Consider the following 11660-nt stretch of genomic DNA (forward strand, 5'->3'; position numbering starts at 1 on the left):
TGCCAAGTGCGAGCGTAAAAAAGCAAACTAATTAGACAATATTTAATTAGTAGCACGCTAACAAAAGTGCAAAGCAAACGGAAGTTTAAAAATATAAGCGTATTAGTCACTCAACTCAGCAGCACCACCCAATCGCCCACCATATCCATTTGCGTAGCTTGTGCAAAGCGTAGCTTGAAGAACAGCTTAATGACAGATAAAGGTCGCTCATTATTTAAGCCCTTGCTGCAATTAAACAATCAACAATCTAAATATGTTTAGTACGCACTACTTACAGCAGTCCATGGAAATAGCCCGATGAGTTGTAGGTTCTACGCAAAGGCGCCACATTGCTAACAATTTCAAAAAACACGCCATTGCAGGTGGGCAGACAGTGAGGACATTGATCTGGATTTTTATGATCAACCTGCTCGTTGCCCTCCACATAAGCATATTCATTGTAATTATGCCAAATGCGCTTCCATTTCATCAAACAAGGCAAATCCAACAGCGTGCAGTGCGTAAAGTTAATCGAGCTTCCAGCCAAAGGCGTCGAGGCGCAGCCACAATGTTGCATCATGCTCTGAATGCGACAGAGCAGCCTGCACTCATCCAACGAGTAGTAGGATCTGTAAGAAAGTCGCTAAGTTCCGCTATATATTTTCTATTTGTTTATAATTACTGATTGAGCAGCTTTTTGCCTTCTTTGGCAAAGTAGCAACGTCGTATCATGGGCGAAACTCCTTGGACAGTTACGCTGCTGTCAAAGAATTTCGGTTGTATAGGTATTTCGACTATAGTTTCATGATCGACAAGAATCTCGCCATGAACATTCGACTGTACGGCCGCATAGTCCTCTTGTGGGAATATTAAGAGCTGCAAAAAAAATAATTTGAAATATTTGCAACCTGGAAGTCTGTCTAATGAAATTTAAGTAAAAGTGCAGAGTATTATAATTACTATCTAGGGTGTAATCTCTTGTCGCTGATTCAATTTTCAATTGCTTTATCCTGTTATTAATGGGCTGCTAATTTTTCAACTTACCCGAAATGCAGTATTACTAAAAAATGTTTGCGTAAAGTCCTGCGGTAATGTGTCCTGTAGCACAAACTGTATGCCATTGAGTATGGAATTGGATTCAAAGACAACTTTGGGTAAGGCAGCCATCTCCTCATCGTCCTGCATGCGTCTCAGCCTACAAGAACATAGCGCTAATATATATTTCCATAGCTACGCTCTCGCGCATACTAACGGCAAACGCGAATAGCTGGGACGTCGGTAATTGAATATGCAACACACGCTGGCCGAGGTGGCACGTTTGAGAAACAGTTGACTCGTATTGACGGGCACTCCATAGACAATTCCGCGTACTACCAAATCACCACAGTCTGGCGATAGTTCTCGCAATATATCATGAACTGAGTACTCGACGCCGTTGTAGTAGCTGCTAACCAAACGATGAAGTTGACCCAGTTCAGTGCTCTGCAGTTGCGGCTCATCGTGGGCATTTGCATAAAAGTTGGTTAGCACCAGCAGGCGGCGCGCCATGTCGTCCACATCTAGAGCAAAGGGCGACGGGGAGTCGCTACTGTTGCCGATATTGCTGGTTAAGGTGGACTGGTGTGCAAAGCTTTAAGAATTGAAGATTAGTTGAATGATTAGTTTATAAATCGCTAAGTAGATTAGTCACAAATAGTTCTCAGCACATCAAGTATTAAATGTAAACTGTTTGCCAAGCGTTATCTAATCTAATCCTAGCGCAGATAATGTTTGTACCTTGCTGGGATTTGCTGCTGTCAATAGTCTATATAAAGAAGCACCACATTTGCCACATTTTGTTCCATAGCAAGCTCATTCAAAATGATATTTGTGTCTAGTTCAAAGTCGCGTAGAAAGACCCAACGACATATAGTCTTAAATCAAACTGCGCTGATTTATATGGTCAACGATTCTTGTTTGATAAGCAAGATTAGCGCGACGCCTAGATAAAAGCCAAGGCGCTCATAAATCAGATTTTCGAATCGAACTGCAGTCTATATAAAGCAGCCCATTGACTCGTGGGCAGCTCAGAACAACGGCAACCATGTCGCTGAACAAGTCGCTAAAATACGGATTGGTGGTGCTGCTAGCGCTGCTGGCAGTTGGCCAGGCAGAGCGTGTACGCTATGACAACTATCGTCTATACAAGGCCAAGGCGGAGAATGTGAAGCAGCTGGCTGTGCTGAAGGAGCTGGAGGATTCGACTGATTCCATACTCTTTTTGGATGGCGTGCATAAGCTGGACAGTGATATCAAAATGGTGGTGGCACCACACAAGGTGCCTGATCTGCTGGAGCTGCTGGGCAGGTCTGAGGTTAAGTATGAGCTGCTGTCGAAGGATTTCCAGCAGACCATGGACGAGATTGACGAGAAGGTTGCAAGCAAGAATCGCGCTAGCGAGGAATACAACTGGGAGCAGTACTACGAGCTGGATGATACCTACAATTGGCTGATCAGTCTGGCCAAGCTCTATCCCGGCAAGGTGACCTTGATTGAGGGCGGCAAGACCTATCAGGGTCGCTCCATTTTGGGTGTCAAGATCTCCAAGAGCGGCGCTGAGAAGCCCGGCATCTTCCTGGAGGCTGGCATACATGCCCGTGAGTGGATTGCTCCAGCTGCTGCTACATACATCATCAATGCGCTGATGACCTCCAAGCTGGAGTCAGTGAAGCAGTTGGCTGACAACTACAACTGGTACATCTTCCCTCATGCCAATCCCGATGGCTATGTCTTCACTCACACCACGAATCGCATGTGGCGCAAGACGCGCTCACCCCAAAAGGGCAGCTGCTTTGGCGCCGATCCCAACCGCAACTGGGACTTCCACTGGAACGAGGTGGGCACCGATCCCAATCCCTGCTCGGACACATACGCTGGTCCCTCAGCCTTCTCCGAAATCGAAACACTCTCGCTGTCCAACTACATTGCCTCGATCAAGGACAAGATTCAACTCTACATCTCCTTCCACGCCTACTCGCAATACTTGCTCTATCCCTATGGCCACACCGGCGACCTGCCCGACAATGTAGAGGACTACAGACAGGTCTTCGATGCTGCTGTGGCTGCCATCAAGACACGCTACAATACCAAATACACCGGTGGCAATATCCACGATGCTATCTATGCTGCCGCTGGCGCTAGCGTGGACTGGGCCTATGGCACTCAGGATATTCGCATGTCCTTCTGCTATGAGCTGCGTCCAGGACCAATCAGCGTTTCGGGCTTCAAGCTGCCTGCCGACAAGATCATACCCACTAGCGAGGAAGTGCTGGACTCGATTGTGGCCATGGTGGCCGAAGTTCAGAAACTGGGCTACTTCAAGTAAATTTTTGAATAAAGCAACGCATTTAAGAGTTAAACTAATGAGCGTTTGATTAGGCATTTAAATTCACAAGCTTTAATTGAATTCTTAGCAGCTCTACTTACATTTTCTCCGCATAGTCACGCATCAAGCGTTTGCTTATCATATTAGCGCTGCAAACTCCGATTGCTGGAAACGGACTATTTGACACATGCACCAGATTGGGTGCCATATGTATCTCAGTGGGCTGCACTATATACTCAAGTGTTAGATTAACAATTACAATATGTGTCCAAACAATAACCACAGCCAAGAAAGCCAGCCAAAGTGCTCTAGTTGTTTAAGTGGGTTAGTTTATCATTCAACAAGTTAGTGGAGTGCTTACTTGGCATAACGCACGGGTGTATGTAGAATCAAAGGCTGCAAGCCATTGATGTAACTATTGCGCAGAAAGTCCTTAAAGAGCCTGCGTGTAGTGCTCTCCGCCATGTTGATGAATGAATAAGCTGTTCTAATACAACTGTAGCTAAAGTGCTTGTCATAATTGATTGATGTGGTTAAACGTTGGGGCTGAACTGCAATTATGGCTAAGCATTTGATATAATTGGTAACAAATATTTTCCCTTTCCTACAAAGTATTTAAAGCAACAATGTTCAAGCTGCTTGCGCTTATTTGTAGCAGATATTTATTTATAAATACTAGTGGGTTAAACCCAGTTTGTTTACGACTATACTTTTGCTTATTTGTTGTTATAGTAATATTTGCTTTTCATTGATAGCCAATAATATCTTTAATTTACGGCAGCAGTTAAAACTTATAAATAAGATTTTTCATAATTGCCTACTCATAGCTTATCTGTTAGCGAATTGATTTCAAGTGAATTGAAATTTATTTGTTAGCGCTTTTTATTAGGTTAATCCCGCTCTCTATTAATATAGTTGAAAACAGGTCTAAATGTAAGAAAGTAAATAAACTCAAAGGCAGTAACAATGCTAAAGCCAAGTATGAGACCCAGTAGACCGCCAAATGAAGCTGTTAAGCAAATGCAATATAAATATTAAAGCAGTTAAACAAAATATAATTAAAGTTTACCCAAGGCGGAGAGCCAGTTCTGAAAGATTTCCATGCGATATCGAGTGGACATTAAGTCGCTATAGAAAACATGCACCAAAATGCCGTCAGTTTGATTGTTGCTATAAACAAAAACAACAATTAGCAAGTGTAGCTTAAAGGTCTGAAACGCTAACTAACTTAGTGGTAATCTTATTTGCAGAGTAGCTCATGTCCAGTCGGCCCATGGTGCTTTCGGAGATATAAAGATTGGACTCACAGTCGGGCAGACAATTGCAGGGAAAGTTGGCGGTGTTGCGCACTAAGGAAAGCGGCGAGTCCAGATTGGCCAAGGCGTACGAAAATAAACCTGCAGAGTAGACAAATTAATTTCCAAACAAATTATGCTCAAGTGTGTGACTACAAACGTTTGCTCTGAATCATGCAGTTCAGCTGCAAGACGCTGCAAGTTTTGTGGGTGCCATTGACAGCTATGTTGAGGGGCAAGCAGCCGCAACGTTGCAGCGTCATGTTCATGCGACATTGATACATGCAGTTAATAAATGAATAACGCCGATGTCCAGGCAATTGACGCTCGCCGCCAAACAAACAATAGCGCAGCTTTAGACTCATGCGTCTTATATCGTTGGTGGCATAAGTGGACTCCGGATTAATGCGCACATAGCTCTCGCGAGTGGCTGTTACCTACTTTGGTCTCAGAGTTTTCATCAGGAAAATTGTAGGCATCATGTATAAACAGTCGAAAGCCAAAGCCGCTAAAGAAAGTGCTGTAGTAGTCCGAGACCATGGGATCCAGCAAAACAGACAAGCCAGTCGGGTAGCCACAACCAGTGACGCGATAAGGACGCTTGGGCACTTGATAGGCAATCTTTCTGGGAAAATTGCTATGCACATCTGCAAAGTAGTTAAAGCTGCAGCAATATCCTTCGAGTGTAACAATGCGCTGAAATAAACTCTCACAACGCGAGTTTATGCCCTTCCATATGCAGCGCGATACCATTTCCAGGCAATCCGGTGATAGACGCTTGACTAGCTCTGCTAGTGAGTAACTTATTTAAATCCAATATCTGTTGATAGGATTGCCAAGTCGGTTTGACTTATGGGCTTGACCACAGGCAGCAAAGTTAAATTGAAAAGTTGCTGCAAGTGCGCTTTGCTTACATTTGCTGGTAGCTGCCTGTAAGCATTGAAAACATTCTTAAAAACTAATTCAAGGACTGTAATTTTCGTAAAATAATCATCTAATTATATTTAATTTAGAAATTCTAGTATTGAAAAGTCCGATTCCTTGCGGAGTTATGTCCGTACTTTTCCACAAACTTTTGAAATTAGTTGTCTTGTTTAATAAAGAATTTTTTAAAGCATACGCATTTGAATTGTGTAAGCCACGCCCACATTAAATAGTATAGAGCTGACTTACAGCCTTTTGACTTTACCTTCGTTTTCATTGTTTAATTTAATAAAAGAGAGCGACATTGTAAATGCAAAGATAATTTTCAGAACGTTTCTCGTATAATCTCGGAGTTACATTCAATTAGTTAATTAATTATAACTTATAATAATTCTGAACTATTTATTGACTAGTTGTAATTGTAATTAACTTCAAGCGAAATTGAATATAATTTAACCATAATAATTATTTAAATGCAGCTTATCGAAATACTAATGACTAGTAATATTTATTTAACAGCCATTATGTAAACTTAAATTTATAAAGCCATAGCTACTTACATTTTATTCAACAAATCCAGAGCACGATGCTTTGATATCTTATTGAAATTGCACACTGTGACCGCTGGAAATGGTATATTCCAGGTGGGAAAATGCGAGCTCTCTATAACGGTGACTGTGGGTGTTTCACTATTCCAATACCATGAAACCAAAACCAGAGCAATGGCAGCTATGACCGCCGCAACGACAACAATTAGCCAAAACAGACGCTCATTGCGACTTATATCCTTTCTGGTTATATAGTTAAAGCCATGCAGCGATGTTGTCTGGCAATAGTTGCGTAGATTATCAGCAAACCATTCATAGATCTGCGAGCAACGCCAGCCCTTGAGCACTTGTTGTTGCTTATTTTTAGCACTAGACTGTGGCTGATTAGCAATAGATTTGGCCAACTGCTGTGAGTTGACGGCTTGCATATCAAAGATGCGTCGTTTTTTGAAAGCCATGTCCGTTTGACGAGCCTTAACGGTGTTAACTGCGCGTATACTTAATGTTGCTGTTGCTGTCGCTTTCGCAGGCGATAGCGTATTTGCTGTCGCGTTAGCCAATTACAAGCGGGTCGTACACATACAAAAAATATTAGCTCAAATACCGATACAAAACTGCAGCCCATAAATAGGCCAGTGATGCCGCCAAAGGTGCCTGCCGAACATTAAGTATACGCCCCATTAAGCAGACGAACTCATTAATCAAAACTATGCCTACCTATAAATGTCAGCCATGTCTCGTAGACATCGAAACGCAACTGCTCGCCGCCCAAAGCAACAAAATGTATGTTAACAATTAATTCGTCCGATACATTGAGCTGCTTGCTATGAGAAATCAATTAGCATATAAATTAAGCATTGACATTGGTTCACCTACTAAAAGACATCGTTAGTGTGTGTAGCTGAGTTTTTATCTAGGGCAGTTATATCGCTTTGCAGCACATAGCGATGAAAGTGACAAGCGGGCAAGCAATTGCAAAGAGGCTGGCGCTTCAACCAGTTGAGATCTAAAATAAAGAATCATTTCTTAGTTATTACAGCTTTAGGTAAATTATAGCTTACCTTGGTTAAGCACACAGCTGAGCTGCTGCAATTGACAAATAGGCCATGCTGATCGCTTGGGCATAAAAGGTGAAGCGCAGTTACATTTTTCGTATATGGCACGACTGCGACACTCAGCTAGACAATTGTCCTCACTATAAACTGCAAAGTGAAAGAGACTGCGCTCTTGGCTTAAGTAGCAGCCACGCTTATTTAAAGACAAGTCGGCTACATAAGCTGAGGCATGTGTTTTGTATGGCAGAATCATTAAGCGTGAGACGCTGCCGCTGGGTAAATAGACTCGCTGCGTGCTCTCAATGCCAATGGAGTGAGCTTCATGCAGCAGTAGCTCGAAGCCTGTTGCAGCAGTCAAACTGCTGGCATAGTCCTGCCGCTGTGAGGCCAAGCGCAAGATTAGACCTTGCGCTGGATTACATTGCGCGCCCGCACAAGCTGCTGTTTGCTTAAAGCTGCAGCAACGCGCCCAGCCTCGACTAGAAATCCAAATCGTGCTCAGCAAAGAGTCACAGCTCAAGTGACGTCCACGCCATTTGCAGGCTTTAAACTGCGTTTCACACAGTTGTGGTGACAATTGTTGCAACAGCTGCGACCAGCTTACATTCGATTTAAGCAGCTGCCCATAACGACTTTCATTGTATTGGTGTAGCAGCCAGGGCAGCTGCTGCAGCGTTTGTTATGGCAGCTGCATCTGCTTGGCCTGCTGCTGCAACTGCCAGCTGGACACACGATTCAGACTGCAAATAGTTAGCGCTGGAAAGGGCATTGGCGCTGCCGACATCGGTCGCGTTATGGCATCTATATAGCTTATAGTGGGCATGCTCTTGCTCATCAAATGCGACATGAATAGCACCAGCAAGCTCAGCAGCACCGCTGTGCATATCAAAAGCCACCAGAGCACTCTTTGCCAGGTGCAAGCGCCTACGAATATATGAAAGCCATGTATGCTGCTCATTTCGCAGTAGATTTCAAAGCCTGTCTTCGGCTTGCATAAGCCATCGTCCTGACGTGCGCGTAGAAAATGCAGAAAGCGCGGCAGTGGCAGCTGCTGCAACGCCTGAGCGACTTGCCCGCTCAATTGTCTATGCCAGCGTAGCAGCTTCAGTCGCTTTAGCTGTCTGCAGCATTTGTTTAGCTTTGTTTCTGGTCTATCGAAGCACTGCAGCGGCGTTATCTTGTGCGGCTGCTTGGGTCGCAGATACTGCTCGAAATTGATTAAATGTATTTTCTGTTGCGTTGCCATAGCTCAATACAAACACAATTGACTGGCCAAACGCAAAGCTCAGCAGTTTTTATAGTCATAAGTCTAAGATATTTATCTTTAGTAGCAACACCTTTCTTTAGTTCGCTTGATTAGTCCGTAATCAATACAGCGCATCAATTGTTGATTTCACACCTGTAAAATAATAATAATAACAATTAGCCATTTGTTTGTGTGTGAGGCAGAGCTGAAGGTAAGCAAATGATAAGCATGGCAAATATGAATAGATACATTTTATACTGTTGTTTACAATTATATTTCCTGCTCTCGCATTCTGTATGCACAATATTATTTTGTTATTGTTTATTGTTGGCATTAGCAGGCATAACATACTTTGCATTGTTTAACAAATGAGCTTATTGTTGTTCAGAGACACACACACAACACACACACACCGTTATCCACCCACTTACATAGCTTCCATTTAAGCATTCAGCTCATGTTCAAGGTGATCTTAAGAAATCTATAATATGCACTTCTATATATATGCCCTTAGAGTTATGTAAGCGCAATTAGGGATTACCAAACTGCAATAATAACAAATGTAATTATTTATGATTGGGTAATGCCGATTGACACCTTAAGCGGTAGATCAAAGTCAGCTGCAAATATGGCTTGCATTTTATTAACGGGTATATTATATCATAAAAATATCATAGCCGGAAGTTTTTATTAGGCCCATATTGGCTTTATTTTAAATCCTCTCATAAAATTTTAGCATTTATGCAGTTAATAAACAATTTAGAATTGCTAAGGAACTTTTAAATCGAATCGAATTATTGCCTTATTGTTAGATTAATTAGAGCCATGTGTATAGCTTGCTGGCAAAAGTTTCTATGGCAACAAGATTTCTTTTTCTTTTAAGCCATTTTGTTTCAATAGCAGCGCAGCTTATGTTTTATTTACTGTAACAATCTTAAGCTCAAAGTAAATGCCCCAAATCTGAATAAATTTTCATGGAATACTTTTGTGCGCTGTTTGAAAACTTTCCACTGCCTTTAGCCGAAATCTGGGCCGCTACGCGTGCCAGCCAAATATTTGCTTAAAAATGCAGAAAGAAAAAAATGTTGTACTTGCGGCACAAATATTTAAATTCCATGGAAAACTAAAGGCCGTAAATTATTGTTAAATTGGCAAACGCATGGATTTAATTAACTTATTTTTTGTCAGCAATTGTTTTTTGGACAGCACGAGCTTAGCCAAATTAGAATACACACACACACACACCATCATATAAAGGCACGTTACACACACATGCATGCATACATGGCGTATACGCTATACATTATGAGCTTCTAATGAGCCGGCGTTTCATTCATTTGCCAGCCACGTGCACAACATTGTATTGTCTGCTGTCTGGCTATACATACATACACATATATATATATACACCTTTGGAAGTACACACTATGTGCTTGTTACAGAATTATGAGTTCGATGCCGCGTATTGATAACTCAGCTCAACAGCTGTTCGCAACGTGTCTCGGGCAGATTCGTTGGCTTGACTTTAAAGTGCAGCTGCACTTGAGACTGCTGACGAAGGAGGTTGTGTCCAAAAATAAACGTCATATATTATTATTTCGAATTTTTTGAGGCCAGTCAGTTAAATTATAAATAAATGCAAGCGTAACTGTAAATATGATGCCGTCAATATTGCGTCATATGCACAACTGTAAATGCAGCAAATTGATGAAAAATGAATGCGGCCGCTATTTTTGGCCAAAGCTGCGGCTTGTAAAAAATCCCTGCGTCTCAAGATAAGCATCAGTCCACTCTCCCTCTCTCATACATACACTCTCCCCTAGCAGTACTCGCATGCTGCTGCTCCTCAGCATTTCATTTGTTTGCATTATCAGGCGTTGATTTATAGACATAGCGCCGTTTCATTTAAAAAAAAAAAAACAAAACTAGAGCGAGGCTAATCTTTAGGTGGGAATTGACGCAAATTGAATATGATTCGATTTTTTTACATGCGTCTTGTTGTTGTCGTTGTTGTTGTCGATTCATCACGCTGGCCAATACCATTTGAACTCGACTCGCAATACAAAAACTGATTCAGCTTTATTTGTTCTATAGTAAAACATGTGCCACAAAAAGAAACGTGCTTAAGGAAACTATAGTCACGTTATTGTTAACTTAACTTATAAAATTGATATTAATAATTTTGAATTAAGAAAATTACGCTTTATTTTTATTAGTCCTCAAACACTTGCTTGATATTTGATTGCGTATACAAATTGCCGTATGTTAAAAATATTTTTGTTATTTTATTCGCTCTGCTTTGTTATTTTGTTCACAGCCTATAAATATTTACAAAAATATTTGGCATATTTCTTCTCATAACCTTGGCTATAATAAATAAAAATTTTTGTGCAACAGCTGTTAAATTAATAATTAAAAAAGTTCTTTTATGCGATGAATCGTAAATTTTTGCCTTCAATATAAAGCTATAAACAAATTGTATAAACAATACAACGATTTGGCTAAACAATTAAACACTTGAGATCGCTTTGTATACAAAAATCTCACTTTTTGTTTATAATTTATATGCATTTGTTGTATTACGAGTATGATCGAAGTGTAAACAAAAGCAGCCTTTGTTTTGAAAATCGCCACACTTTGATTTAGATCTATTAAAATGTATACATGCTTATAAATAATAGCGATTTTGTTTAATATGATTGTGGTTGCCAAAAAAACAAATCAGACTCGTATGTTATTTTTTCATTGTTGCTATAAATTTAAAGCGTGATCTTAGATTAAATTAAGTATACGTATACGTATTTTGATTGATAATTTTTTTTTAAGCATAAGCTTATCAGTGGCTCGCGCCATTCACATGTTACTAAGCTATATTTAAAAATTGTGATTTTATTAATATTTTAGCCAACTCAAGCACGTCATATAAAATTTTTTGGATTTTTCGACAGGAAAAAACAAAAATTTATCAGCAAAGTTCATCAAACTGCAATAGTTGTTACTATGCCAGGCTATGGGTTTTATTTCGAAATTTAAAATTCAAACTCAATTGGTTTTAATTAATTTTTGTATATAACGGGAATACCATATCGTATTTGTAGTTTACACTGCTGACTCAACGCTATCCAAACCCAAACCCCAATTGACTTCCAAGTAAAACGCATACTTGAGAAATTTTCAAACTTAGTTTGTTGATATTGCGGTTTTGCAAAAAATAAACACAAGTGCGTAGTTAAAATACGTCGAGCCTGT

The 11660-nt window shown here is 40.7% G+C and overlaps 5 protein-coding genes across 5 annotated transcripts; 1 reads left to right on the top strand and 4 right to left on the bottom strand.

Moving 5' to 3' along the window:
- Window positions 1-84: 84 nt before the first annotated feature.
- Window positions 85-3808, bottom strand: LOC108607715 (sodium channel protein Nach). The gene is made up of 7 exons (XM_033294070.1): window positions 3705-3808; window positions 3445-3651; window positions 1232-1609; window positions 1024-1174; window positions 662-855; window positions 276-608; window positions 85-225 (listed from the first exon to the last, which is right to left on the bottom strand). Exons 1-7 carry the CDS (start codon window positions 3806-3808, stop codon window positions 111-113), a joined length of 1482 nt encoding a protein of 493 aa, XP_033149961.1. The 3' UTR covers window positions 85-110.
- Window positions 2039-3377, top strand: LOC108607710 (zinc carboxypeptidase A 1). The gene has a single exon (XM_017998711.2). It carries the CDS (start codon window positions 2063-2065, stop codon window positions 3341-3343), a length of 1281 nt encoding a protein of 426 aa, XP_017854200.1. The 5' UTR covers window positions 2039-2062; the 3' UTR covers window positions 3344-3377.
- A 425-nt stretch (window positions 3809-4233) lies between the features above and the next one.
- Window positions 4234-6655, bottom strand: LOC108607720 (pickpocket protein 11). The gene is given in 8 exon segments (XM_017998736.2): window positions 4234-4352; window positions 4413-4513; window positions 4572-4740; window positions 4799-5075; window positions 5077-5424; window positions 5426-5473; window positions 5475-5568; window positions 6123-6655. Coding segments are annotated over 8 exon segments (1602 nt in total). The 5' UTR covers window positions 6569-6655.
- Window positions 6656-6682: 27 nt separating this feature from the next.
- LOC108607711 (pickpocket protein 11) lies at window positions 6683-7494 on the bottom strand. Its single transcript, XM_033293582.1, has 3 exons — window positions 7172-7494; window positions 6987-7116; window positions 6683-6934 (listed from the first exon to the last, which is right to left on the bottom strand). The coding sequence occupies exons 1-3, from the start codon at window positions 7416-7418 to the stop codon at window positions 6808-6810; spliced, it is 504 nt and encodes a 167-aa protein (XP_033149473.1). The 5' UTR covers window positions 7419-7494; the 3' UTR covers window positions 6683-6807.
- Window positions 7495-7760: 266 nt separating this feature from the next.
- On the bottom strand, window positions 7761-8411 carry LOC108607724 (pickpocket protein 11-like). The gene has a single exon (XM_017998749.2). It carries the CDS (start codon window positions 8409-8411, stop codon window positions 7845-7847), a length of 567 nt encoding a protein of 188 aa, XP_017854238.1. The 3' UTR covers window positions 7761-7844.
- Window positions 8412-11660: the final 3249 nt, after the last annotated feature.

The sequence above is a fragment of the Drosophila busckii genome, chromosome 2L, assembly GCF_011750605.1.
Source record: "Drosophila busckii strain San Diego stock center, stock number 13000-0081.31 chromosome 2L, ASM1175060v1, whole genome shotgun sequence".
In the NCBI taxonomy this organism is placed as follows: domain Eukaryota; kingdom Metazoa; phylum Arthropoda; class Insecta; order Diptera; family Drosophilidae; genus Drosophila; species Drosophila busckii.